Source organism: Tupaia chinensis, unplaced genomic scaffold (genome assembly GCF_000334495.1).
Source record: "Tupaia chinensis unplaced genomic scaffold, TupChi_1.0 Scaffold000196_1, whole genome shotgun sequence".
NCBI lineage: Eukaryota > Metazoa > Chordata > Mammalia > Scandentia > Tupaiidae > Tupaia > Tupaia belangeri.
In genome coordinates this window covers 177,392-190,653 of record NW_006159671.1, presented here as the reverse complement: position 1 = coordinate 190,653, position 13,262 = coordinate 177,392, and the positions used below count along the sequence as shown (strand labels likewise).

The 13,262-nt window shown below is 47.6% G+C and overlaps 1 protein-coding gene across 1 annotated transcript in view; it reads right to left on the bottom strand.

Annotated features, from left to right (window-relative positions):
- Positions 1-13,262, bottom strand: part of NAV2 (neuron navigator 2) — a 295,960-nt gene that overhangs the window by 230,583 nt on the left and 52,115 nt on the right. The window contains exon 5 of the mRNA XM_006146897.3: positions 6,536-6,702. Coding sequence (XP_006146959.1) covers positions 6,536-6,702 — 167 coding nt within the window. The remainder of the gene's footprint in view (positions 1-6,535; positions 6,703-13,262) is intronic.

The following is a 13,262-nucleotide window of genomic DNA, read 5'->3' as shown; positions in this document are numbered from 1 at the left end:
CAAATGCCTAACTTAGAGGAGGACAAAAATTAAGAACATCGAAATAAGGGACCAGCATGTGGCAGCGCAGTTAAGGCTCTGGACCCCCACAGGCTGACCACAGTTCAAGTCCTGGACCCATCAGCTTGAAAATCATGTTGGGCACATGTGCATATGTGCCCAAAATCCCAAGAGGAGAATGGAAAAGAAGGGATTGCAGCATGGCCATCTCCGGGGGATCATCTCTCCCTTTCCCTCTCTCTGTCTCTAACAAATGTACATACCCTATAGCAAACACACAATAAATAGATAGATAAATAAATAAACAAGTTAACTAAGCCCTGACTACAGATGACACCTGGATAAAAATGACGATTTGAGCACCCGGCACTATAAATACTCTCCCCTCCCAGTGATCCTGAAAGTTAAATTGAATTCATGGACGCGTGACGCTTTCCACATAACGGATGGAAGGGAGCAAAGAGAACGCTGAGATTTATCACCTGAAGATAGGATGAACATCAACTCGTCGTTTTCTATTCCTGACATAAGACTAATCAAATACATATTTCATCTTTCTAAATGGTTTCTTTTCCTTCTCTGTCTACGTACTCTCTCTGTTACAAAAAGCCAGGCTTATCGTCGTGTACAGGAAGCAGAACCATAAGCTCGCACGTTGGTTTTGAAACGCATACACATTTAGAGAAAAGCAAACATGGTGAGAGCCTTCTTATTCCTCTTTGAAAAGGATGACTTTACCATTAAAGGCTATTAGTTTCACACAGTAGAGGGTATTTTTTTCATCTCCTCCTCTTGAAACCTCAACTGAATTACACAATAGATCAAGAAAATGGCTCCCAAAGGTGGCCTTCCAGACTATGCCGTGTATATGATTTCTTTCACCTTGATGTCTGGCGTTAGCTTAATGCTGGAGGTTAAGGACAAAACTGTGGACGGAGGGGGCATATCACTTAGGCTTCTCGCTGGGCCTTATCAGGCCCACCCTCCCTCTGCACAGGGCAGCACTGTCCCACGCATTCAGGACCACCAAGCTCTTCAAGCACCAAGCAGAGAAAGGACCAAATCGCGATTCCCCACCTAGGGCAAGGGTGTGCTGACTTCCGCTTCAGAGCACCTCCCTGCCTGCATTCCCTCTGCTGCTGACCATATCCAGACCCAAAGGCACAAGACCCTTTTTTTGTGTCTACAGCCTAAGAGTGGAATCAAAATCTATGAGCTCAGCTGAAATAAGAAGGCAACGAAAAGTTAAAACTAAAATACGAACTCCAGTGAAGACTAGCAAGACAACAGCACCAAACCAAAGGAAGACAGGAAGGGCTGTGCACGTAGGCAAGCCTACCCAGCGTGAGTTGCTGGCTCCGAGAATAGACGTAAAGAGGTGTATGACAAAATGCACCTGCACATTCCAGGGGCTGCACGTTTATTGTGCTTCTGTTCTGTACCAGCACTAGTCGGGGTGTCCCACTCCGTCCTCTCCATCCCCCATAACAGTACTCCACAAAGCCGCTGCCGAGGACGGAAGGGCGATAAGAAGGCAGGATTCTTTTTTTTTTTTTTTTTTTTGGAGAGGTTTTTGCTATAGGGCGCGTGCACACACCAGACAGACAGAGAGAGACAGAGAGATAGAAAGCGAGAAATCACCCCCCAGAGGGGATGGCCATGCCGCAATCCCTTCTCCTCCATTCTCCTCTTGGGATCTTGGGCACGCACACACACGCGCCCGGCATGAGTTTTAAGCCACAGGGTCCAGGACGCAAACCGTGGTCAACTACGTGGGAGTCCAGCGACATAGCCATTACGCCATTATGCTAACTGCTGGTCCCAGAAGGCAGGATTCTCTGTCAAATGTAATCGTGCAGTCCTGCCAACACAAAGGCTGTCCAGTATGGGTGCTGGGAGAGTTCCATGGGTGTAGACTGTAGGCTTCCGGACACTGATGCAAAAATCCAATTAGAAGGACAAGGGTTTGTAAAGCCTGGGGATTTGTGCTTTTAGCGATCGTTTCAAGGGATAGTAGTATAAACGGTCTGTGAATCAAATCTTGAAAAACAACAATTTGGAACCTTGAATTTACCAAGGTCTCACCAGATCATGGGACTGGGCGGGGTACGTCAGGCCTAGCAGACAGCTCCTAAGTCAGACCTGTTCTCGGCACAGGCAACGTGAATACTCTGTTAGAATGGAACGATGGTACCGCGTGGACGTTATTCTGGAAAGAGGAGCCACTTCAAAAAAAAAAGAAAAAGGCAGCAACCCAATTGACCACACAATACTTCGAAAATTCAGAACTTGGCAATTTTCTCATACCTTACAAATGACACCCACCACATCAAGAAACTTCAGTTATTTGGACATGACAGTAAGTTATTCCCTTTACAGAAATGTCTGCAACTAGCAGAGCGGCGGCAAGTACAGATCATTTGAATTCGGTTTTGCAGATAACTAAAATGCTACGTACTATCTAACTTTGTCCCAGCAGCAAGACTAGGCAGCCTGTTGCCCCTTCACAGATAAATGAACTGATTCTCTGAGAGTCTGACTTGCTTTTGGAAAAGGATTAAGCAAACCTTTCCTTCTTCTGCATAAGAATTTGACCTTGGGTTAACTTTCTAACTCTGTTCTCCTGGAAACCTGATAAAGACATAATGTTAGCTCTGTTACTAAGCAACATCATTCATGGTAAAAAATGACCGTTGATTATTAAACCCCATCTTGCCTAGGAAGAACTATAAACGAAGGATGAACACCTCTCGGGGCCACTGTCATTTTGGGCGGCTCTGTGTGCTGTGAGGACTAAGTGCTTAGTTTTATTGAGACCCCTACAAGTTGAGCAGGTGGAGTTGTCACAAGAGATAGAGTCCCAGTGGGGAGTGTGGTGTTTAAGCCTGCATGACTCATGCACCTGCCCTCCATGAGTCCTGCTCTCTCACATCTGAGCTGTTGTGGGGGTGAGGGCAGAGGAAACAGCTGGATGGTGGTGTGTACTGCTGTAAATATTGCTGCAAAGGCCACGTAGGCGGAAGAGAAACACCTGGCCCGGCCCTGCCAGTGAACTGTGACTCCTGCCTAGCTTTTCTGAGTAGGATGATGCCCAGTATATAGTGGAGCCTCTGGTGTTTTTAGTTTTTGCTATGGGGCACATGTGCTTGCCAGAGAAAGAAAAAGAGAGTGAAAGTGAAAAATCACCTCCCCAGGGGGATTGGCCATACCACAATCCCTTCTCTTTGCCTCTTCTTGGGATTTTGGGCACGCACACACACACCCTGCATGGCTTTCAGGCCTACTGTTCTGGGACTTGAACTACACAGCAGGCCATGTGGAATCCAGTGCCTTAACCCCCACAGCTCCTGCTGGACCCCTGAGGGCTTTTTGAGGTTGATCCTGAGCAAATGCTCTGGTGACCACCACACTTGCCTAAAGTCACACTCTCAGTAATAGGGTCAGGATTCAAACTCAGTTGACTATCAGTGAAATACTCCATCGCTTTAATTGCAGGGCCTGAGCCTCTCCTCCTGAGAGAACTGTACTCTGGCCCAAGATGCTGGCACAACTTTCGATCTCGCCCAGCTTTGCCCTTCCAGTGCCTTCTGAGGTCTCTAAATTTGGTAGCTTATAATCTATCCTGCTGGCCTAGCCTTAGTAAGTGGTCTACCTGTTCCCTGAGTTCCATTTCCAGACTATCTTCCAGAAAATTCTTTAAATTCAATGATGCCACTCTGGCTCACAGCTATCAATTGGTTTTGTAAGCCTTCTGATGATTAAGGGTCCTGGCTAGAGGGTCAGGGCAATGTCTCAGCTGATTCTCAAAGGTGATTATCATTCACTGAGACCAAAAGGCACCTAAGCTCTCCTGGCTTGGGTAACACTCCTGAGGGTGACTTATCTCCTGGTGACCAAGAGAAGCCCGAACCCATCCCTGAGAGAATCTTGCAGAAGTTTACCCTCTACAGGCCCTTCAGAGAAAACAAGGGTCACAGTCCAGTGAACGAAGCAGGTGTGCTCTCGGGCTAACACCCTGACCGGAAGGGTAGGATGAGTCATTTCTCTCCAGCCTTCCTTTCCTTTTCTCTAAGCAAAAATCTGAAACAGGAATCAACACAAGTGATACCACGTCTCGGAAGTCCGCCCTGAGCCTTCCTGGTTATGGTCCTCTTGCCCTCAAGTTCAAGCACATCTCTTATCACAGAACATGCGAGCACCACGCCTCCCCCCAGGCTACGAGACCCTGGGAAGCAGAGTCTTGAGTTTCAGTCCTTCCTGTCACTGCAACCAGCCCATTGCTGGACAGATAGCAGGTGCTGCACAAGGGTAACAAAATAAATAAATGAGAGGAGCATGGCCCGGGCTGCCCATTTTGTAAGAATATATTATTTGCATAACCTAAGCATATTGTTAAAAGGGGATCAGTCGGGTTTATGAAGGAAAGAGGAGGAGGACATGGGTGGGAAGAGAAGGAAAAATAGAGCTAAGTAGCATGATTCACTTGAGGCAAAAACTAAGGGTTTCTTTCTTTTTCTCTCTCTCTTTTTTTTTTTGAGAGGTTTTTTCTACAGGGCGCGTGCGCTCGCCAGACAGAGAGAGACAGAGAGACAGAAAGCGAGAAATCACCCCCCAGGGGGGCATGGCCACGCTGCAATCCCTTCTCCTCCATTCTCCTTTCGGGATCTTGGGCATGCACGCACACGCGCCTGGCTTGAGTTTTAAGCCACCGGGTCTGGGATGCGAACCATGGTCGACAACATGGGAGTCCAGCGACATAGCTATTACGCTAACTGCTGGTCCCTTTTTCTTGAGAGAGAGAAAGAGAGATTTTTTTGCTATAGGGCACATGTGCTTGGTGGAGATAGAGAGAGACAGAAAGTGAGAAATCACTCCCCTCCCGAGGAGAAATAGCCATGCCCCAATCGTTTCTCCTCCAGTCTCCTCTTAGGAATTAGGCATGCATACATACATGCCCGGCATGAGTTTCAAGCCTCCGGGTCTAGGACTTGAACCGTGGTCGGTCATGTGAGAATCCAGCAACATAACCATTACACCAAGTGCTGATCCTGAGGTTTAAGACTCCTGATAGATTGAAACATCTTGGTCCTGGTTTTAGTGCTAGTTGTGAGCTCCCAATGCTTTGGCTGGCAAGCTCCATATATTGGATTATCAGAAAGGTCATGATGTATTTTTCTATGCAAAAAATGCATCCTGACTTTTCCAACAACCCAATATATATCAGCCCTATATAAATTTCCTTCATACTGGGAGGAGAGGAGATATGACAATTAACAAACCCTTGAGGTAACCCAGCTCCACTAACTCAGTGATCCTAGGAAGGAGGAGTGGATAGGGAGGGTCTGATCTCATTCGCAGGCTCCTGAAGTGCCTTAGGGAGTAGGAGACGCTCTCCTGGGTCTCCTGGGTCTCGGGGGAAAGACATCATCTGGGACAAGCCTTAGGGAGCCTCTGCTTCCAAGAGACCTGGGTGTATCCCCTGAAGAAGTCTAGTTCCCTCTGCCTGGGTTCAAATCCAACTCCTACCTTTCACTATCTGTTTCTGGTTGGATCATCTAAACTGCCTCGGTATCTCTTAGCTTCTCCAGTGTCTCTATCTCCTAGCTTCTCCAGTGTCTCAGGAGATAGAGGCGAAAGCAAGCAAAGGTTGGTATTACTACCCTCTGTGTAGGACCCTGGGGCTAATTCACCCTGTTTGTCTATCTTCAAAGTTTAGTCCTCTGCACCGTAAAAATAAATAAATAAATAAATCATATCATTTTATGATAAAAGTTACATCATCACAACCCCAAGGGCAAACTTGTCTACTCCTTACATGTAGAAAAGAACTGCACTTAGCCAACCTACATTCCTGACTTTTTCAAAGGGTAAATCCCCCTGATTCTTAACTCCCTTCACATTAGTTCTGAAGGGTACAAAACTTAACAGATCACATAACATAGGCCCTGAGAAACGCATTTCTGGAAAGCCACCTATTACTATAAATCATGGTCGTCATTGTCTTTTTTTTTTTTTTTTAATATACATTTGCTGGAGAAAGACAAAGACAGAAAGAGAGAGAAGGAAAGTGAGAGCACCGCTCCCCAGGGAGGATGGCCACACAGCATTCCTTTTCTTTCATTCTCCTTTTGGGATTTGGGGCACACACACCTGGCATGTTTTTCAAGCTGCCAGGTCTGGGACTCATACTATTTAGTCAGTCATGAGGGATTCAGTTGCCTTAAGCACCATACTACCTGGCTGGCCATATAAAACATATTTTATGACAATTTATTTTCATATTCCAAATGCTATATTCCTTCTATCTGTAGCTAGGTGTCTTATGGCTCCCCACCCAGACGAATATAGTTATTCTTGCTAGAAATTATAACATTTTCCAACCCTTATTAATGCCTCTGCTAACAGAGTCTGTATGTCCCTTTCTCAACATCCTATTTGTGACTCCTCCCCGACCCCAACCAAACTCGCCCAAAAGAACTAAGTTGGTCTGTTTCAAAGGAGGAAACCATGAAGGACCCCCAAAAAGAAGACTCACCTTTCTCATGGTTGCTTGGTGGTGGGGGCGGAGGTGGGGAGGTGACTGGTTTAGACTTGTCATAGTTGTTAAAGCTCTGGCTTCGTCGGTTGTTAGCAGCGGCTGATCCTCCGCGTGTTTTGGCCTCGCTGCCTGCAGCAGATACCCTTGCGGTAGGACCTGGAAGCCTAAAATGCAAAAGCAACAAAGTAATGCATTCAGTCTCGAGAGAACAGCAATGTCTCAGCGAAGAAACTGCAACCAGGTAGAAGGTAAAGGTTTGACAGTCAAAGAATTTAGTCAACCCACTACAAACATCTAGGCTAGTAATAACCCCAGCAAAGCACAACAACAAAATACTAAGTTTTCCTCTGAGCAAAGAAAAAAAATGAAAAGAAATATCTACAAATATGTGTGTTGGTTAAACATACAGAACTTAACTTTCTTTTTCTTCTGGGATGAATATTTTCAATTTTCAACAGGGCTGTGTCTAATTCTATCAAGCATGGAATGAAGAAGAATGTTAAGACCCCACACTGCTTACCTCCTGTGTGCACATCTTCTGGAAGGTGTTGAAAATAATGCTCATCATTTCCCAAGGGTATAAGTATCAAAAAACAGACACGACTTATAATGATGAGAAAGGGGATTATTATCACTCAGAACCCAACACATCTGCAATGAAAACCTAAGTCCTAGTTGAAAACACTTGTCCAGACACACATTTTCATTCAATATCTGACGACCTGTCTCCATAGGCATTACTCTGAAGCTGAAGCCCAGTTTCTCTGCACAGGAGATGGATTTTTTTCTTAGACTAAAGACAAACACACTTTCCCTTTAAATAAAACACTTCATTTTGGGTGGTTTGGGAAATAAAGTCACCAGCCTTCTTTGTAGCAAGTCTAAAGATATTATAGCCCATTCCCCAAAGAGTTAAGGGTAAGACTCCCCAGCTCAGAATTTCGGTTTAGGGACTTACTAAGTAGGCTGTTTCTAATAATTAAAGTTGAAAGATGAATAAATGATAAAATGTTTAGTTATATCTTTTGGCTAAAACCCATTTAGCTCTGTTTAAAAGCCACTGGAACCTCAGCAGACTAACATTACATCTAGTAATAAATCTGAATTTTCAACTTATAAAGCTTTCAGCCTTCTCTTTCAATGCGTATCTGTAAGGACCAAAGAAATGTGCAGTCTGGAAGCATTTTAGATACAAGAAGGCAATCACGTTATACTTTTTCTTGTTGGCTAAGCAAGAAAGATGGTTGCAGAGTAAACAGAGAATATGAGCTGGTGTGAGAGGGCTGTAAAATTTATACGGTTGAGAAGAAGCTGGCCCAATTCCCTGACTGGGAGCTGGGAGGGAAGAAAGGGGCTTAGCTCTTCTCCCAAACAAGTAGCAGTGAGCACTGGAAGGCACCACTTTCCACTGTACTAGGAGGATTCGTCCCTCTTCATTTATTCCACCTTGTTTGGAGAGGATATTCACACTGAGACATGGCACAGAATGGGGTATAAAAACCAACAGAGTCAGAGTCTGTGCCGGGTACCCCTTAGTTCTGGGTACCCCTTAGTTCTGGGTACCCAATGGGATCTTGGCACCCCTTGGTTCTGCTTCATAAATCAACAGTGGGTCGCAAATCCCAGTCACTGTTATCTGAGTACTCACATTCAGCAGTAGAGTTTCTGCAGGTGCAGACATGGGGCTCCTTTGGCTGGACTTAACCCAGCCATGGTCTGCAGGAGTCTTTATGCCCACAGATAGGCCTGGAAAAGGATTACGGACTTGTTCCAAGATGATGTCACAGCAATGGTATTAAGTGGTGCAGGGTAAAGGTTATAGAATCTACTTCAGCAGGGAATTTGCAAAGAGCAAGGAAGCTAAAAGCAACAGGAGGGAAAAGATGCATTTCCTTCAGAGCTGTTGGAGAGTCCCCACCATGCTGGCCCGGGGCTGGACCATCCTCACTTAACAGAGGCAAGTAATTAAAGCCCAGAGTGAGGCAGGTACAGCTTTGGATGAAGTAGCCAGTCTGTTGCTCAGTGAGGCAGGGCGGTGTAATGAACACCAGCTTTTCCAGACACAAGACCATTGGATCAGTTTCACAGGCTTATCAAGATTCATGTCCCTACAATTTTGGAATAATAGGAAACATGCTAAGGTACAAGAAAGACTCCAACAAATAAGGAAATAGGTGGGTCTGGGCTAACGAGTCAGAAGAAAGTGAGACAAAAATCAACACACCAGAGTCTAGGGTCAACCTCTTTGAAGAGGCAAGGCCGACTTTGGCAAATAGGGTTCATCCTCCTAAGGAACATTCCAGAAGAGAAATGACTTCACCCAAGCATTTGTGACTGACAGAGACCTTATAGGTGAGCACCTCTAAGTTATCTGTGAGTCCCACTGGTTGGAATGCAGCATTCCTGGTTTTGCATTAAGGAGTTGTGAGTTTCTCATGGGTGGCCATGGTCAAATTCTCTTCATTGAGTCAGGAAACTCCGTGTTCCTCTAACGGGAGTAGCAGTTTGAATGGCTGCAGGGTGTATCGAGTCTTCTGGGACACAAAGAAGGTGTTCTTGAGGGCCTTGAGGACAGCCAGCATGGCACATGAAGAACTGGCACATGGCTCCCTAAATGCAGGGTGTATGGAGTCTTCTGGGACACAAAGAAGGCGTTCTTGAGGGCCTTGAGGACAGCCAGCATGGCACGTGAAGAACTGGCACATGGCTGCCTAAAGCCAGCACAACGCCTGAGTCAGTCAGTGCCCACCATCTCCCACCATCACTACTGCACCTACACACAGCAGCTCCTTTAATGTGACCAGACCAGAAAACTGGCCGGAGACCACGTGACTTCTTCTCAGTTTCTGAAAGAATCCATGCTGACACTATAGTTTCAAACTTGAGTTCCGTCGTCAATGGGTTTGAGCTGTTTCTCCCATGTAAACACCCTGGAACATGTACATCTGGAACATGTACAGATGGGAGAAGGAGCCAGTGCGTACTGGCAGGTCGGGGACAGAGTGGGAGGGAAGAAGGCTGGAGAAGCAGGCTGAACCAGGAGGGAAGACCTTGTGTGCCACGCTACAAAGCTTGGACTGGGTCCTGCCCTCCAGTGACGAGGCTGAGAGCAGGGCTGATGCTGAAAAGCAGAGTGCTGTCTAGATTACCAGCGCGCAGTCCCAAGGCCTCCGGCTAACAGCTGCAAGTTCGTCATCGGTACCATCCTCGTGCATCCTGGGACCCGCTGTCAGCCCTGGCCCGGAAACATTAGCTATCTGCGACATCAGGACCCCTGCTTGCAGAAGGGCTGGTCTAGCTCAGGTGTGACAACCGACACTGCCCGCTGCGCCTGCCTCACGGGAGAAAGGCAGGTCACCCCTGTGTCCTGTACAGCACCACAGGGCCCGCCAGCTCCTTTCCAAGAGAAACTTGACCTCTTGTGGTCACTCCATGTCCACACGCAGTTACAAAACCACACAGAACACGGATGGATTCTTGGAAATACACATGCTTTTTTTTTTTTTCCTTTTAAAATGAAGTTTAAGGCGGGAACCAGCAGTTAGCGTAATGGCTATGTCGCTGGACTCCCACGTAGTCGACCGCGGTTCGTGTCCTGGACCCGGTGGCTTAAAACTCAAGCCGGGCGCGTGTGCGTGCGTGCCCAAGATCCCGAGAGGAGAATGGAGGAGAAGGGATTGCGGCGTGACCATCCCCCCTGGGGGGTGATTTCTCGCTTTCTGTCTCTATGTCTCTCTCTGTCTGTCTGGTGAGTGCACGCACCCTACAGTGAAAATCTCTCCAAAAAAAAGAAAGAAAATGAAGTTTAAGGGGAGTGATGGAATAAGCTGAGGACAATCCTACCGCTATTAGCGCCGCGGTCACTTCTCCCAGCTTGTGCAGAGCCACGCAGCAGGCAGTAAACTGTTCTTCCAGGCACAGAACCCTCAAGTGGGTCCCCGCTCCGCTGTGCCACGGGCTTTACGTGCAGATGGGAAGCAAGCAGTTCTTCCCCTCCAAAACCACTTCAAAGGCTGGGAGCAGAGGGTGGCCCCTCCCAGGAAGGATGGCAGCTTGTGCACACATGCTGGGGTGGGGGTAAGGGGGTCATAACTGGAGATGCTTCTTGCCAGACAAGGCCATTAGATACTAAATCACTCACTTCACAGCATCTGCTTTTCAGCAACTGGGCTAAGAGCACAGAGCTACTAACTCCACTGATTTTCTTCCACAAGATGGTAGTGTAGAGATCAAGTCCGTGGGACCTATGAGAGGTGGCCTGGTTGCCTCACCGGGCCCAGAGCAACTCCACACACCAACATTGTCTATCTACCATCTATGGTACATTACTTCTATGCCAGGAACTAAGGAACTGAAATTGATTTATTTTTTAAATTTTTACTAGAAGGCACATGAATTTGCAGGAGAAAGATGAAGGGGGTGGGCAGTGAGAAACACTCCCCATGGTGGGTGATCACTCACAATCCTTTTGCCCCCATTTCTCCCTCCTTTCGGGATTTTGGGCAAGCATGCACTTGTACCTGCCATTTTCCAAGCTGCTGGGTTCGGGACTCGAACTGCATGGTCAGCCATGTGGGATCTAGACACCTTAACCACCATGCCACTGACTGACCCAAAATGATTTTGTTTAATCCTCACAGCAAAGAGCAAGAAAGACCATCCCATTTATCAATAAGGAAACACAGGCTGCCGGAGAATAAGTAATCGGCCCGAGTAACAGGGTAAATGGTGAAATGGGCTTTTGCCTAGGTTTGGTGGTACCGCTTGGCCAGCATGCTTCTGTGCCTCCCACAGGTAGAGTGAGTCTAAGTACCTGGGCTGTCCAGGCAGGCCAGGGGGCAATAATAGCAGCTAAAGGCAGAAATCTATGGGGAACCCCCATCCCTGCATACCCCACACGCAGATGTAAGGGGGAGGGCTTTCCATTCTGCTCAGTGGCCCTGGTGCCCATCGTGGGGTTTGACACTGACTTGGGTTCAACCCGTGTCTTCCCCCCCTAAGAGACTGACTTCTAGAGCTCTGGGGGAGAACACCTACTCTGCCAGAAGGAACAGGGCTGTTCCTTTTGACAACCAAACTACTGCTATACTCAGTGGTGTTTGGTCAACTAAAGTTCTTTTTTTATTACTGTTACTATTTTAAATTTTGCAATGGGGCATGTGCACTCACCAGAGAGAAAGACAAAGAGATAGAGAGAAAGTGAGAATGCACGCTGCCAGGTCCAAGACTCAAAACGTGGTCAGCCACGTGGGAGTCCAGCACCGTAACCACCACACCACCTGCCAGCCCCCAGCTACAGTTCTAATCAGGGTGAGGCTCTAAGCTGAGGGTGAGGATAAGGGCACGAGGAAGGCAAGGAGGAGTGCTGGCAAGTGACAAAAAAAGAATGCCCTTTATCAGCCTCAGGGGACACAAAATGTCCCAAAAGAAGCTCTCGGTGAGGGATATGACCCTGAAGGAGAGCCAGACCTCGGTTTGTTGAACACAGAAGCCTTGTGCCTGGGATGGCCCAAGGATGGGGTGTATAAACCCTCATCTTCCAGTTCCTCCTCCCTTCCCACTGCCTCCTCCCACCATCTGGGACTGATAGCAAGTCGTCCAGGGGATGGGCCTGGCTTTCCCTGAGACAACTTCTCAGCTAGCTCCTGTTTTCTTTATCTTCCAGGACTGAGCACATCGTGGGAACAGACACAGCCTGCAGGTTTCCTCCACACTCACCCCTCCCACTTCCCTTTCACAAGGACGTGCATTTGCATGGTGTTCAGATTAACCAGGAACAGACAGTTTGCCAGAGCCGCGGGCATGTGCTCTGGACCCCTGGGACAGTCAGGGACAGCAATCCATTTCTAGCATGGCTACCAGAAGCAGTGGAAGCTGGGGTTTCCTCTTGTGTCCTCCAACCAGGTCTGGGGAAGGCACTGCCATGGTCCACAGAGAGGGGTCAGAAGCATGCTGTCGTGTGGCTGACCCTCACTGCCAGGCAGAGCCTGAGCCGTCTTCGCGTGCGCGCGTGTGCGTGTGTGTGTGTGTGTGTGTGTGTGTGTGTGTGTCTGTGTGTGTGAGAGAGAGAGAGAGAGAGAGAGAATTTTTTAGGAAACAACCCTGGGTAGGCAATTCACCTGCAGCCTAGCAGAGTGGAACAGCAAGCAGACATTCTGCACATCTTCATTACGTGAATGAAGACAGAAACGAGGTGTGGCTTTCCTCTACCTCTGCACGAGAAGTACAAGAGAAGTGAGTTCTAGTCCCAGTGAGGAGGGGGTTCTACCCTGCAGCAATTTCTGTTACGATACCTCAAGGGCAATGTGAGGAAAGGTCAAGAGTAACTATGGCAGCATAAGATTTAAAACACCCACCTTGGGCCCTACCCCTTGTGTAGTGGGTAAGAGCCAGACAGAGGGAGCCAGATCCCACATGGCCAACCAAGGTTCAAGTCTCAGCCCTACTGGCTTCAAAGACACAGCAGGCGTGTGTGCATGTCCCCAAGACTTGATGAGATGGAGGAATGGAGGAAAGGGGATTGAGACATCATCACTGGGGAGGTGATAGCTTTCTCTCTCTCTCTCTCACACAAACTCTCTGGCATATTAAAAATAGAAATAAAGGGACCAGAAGTTAGCGTAATGGCTATGTCGCTGAACTCCCACGTAGTCGACTGTAGTTCGAGTCCCGGACCCAGTGGCTTAAAACTCACACCAGGCGCATGTGCATGCATGCCCAAGAT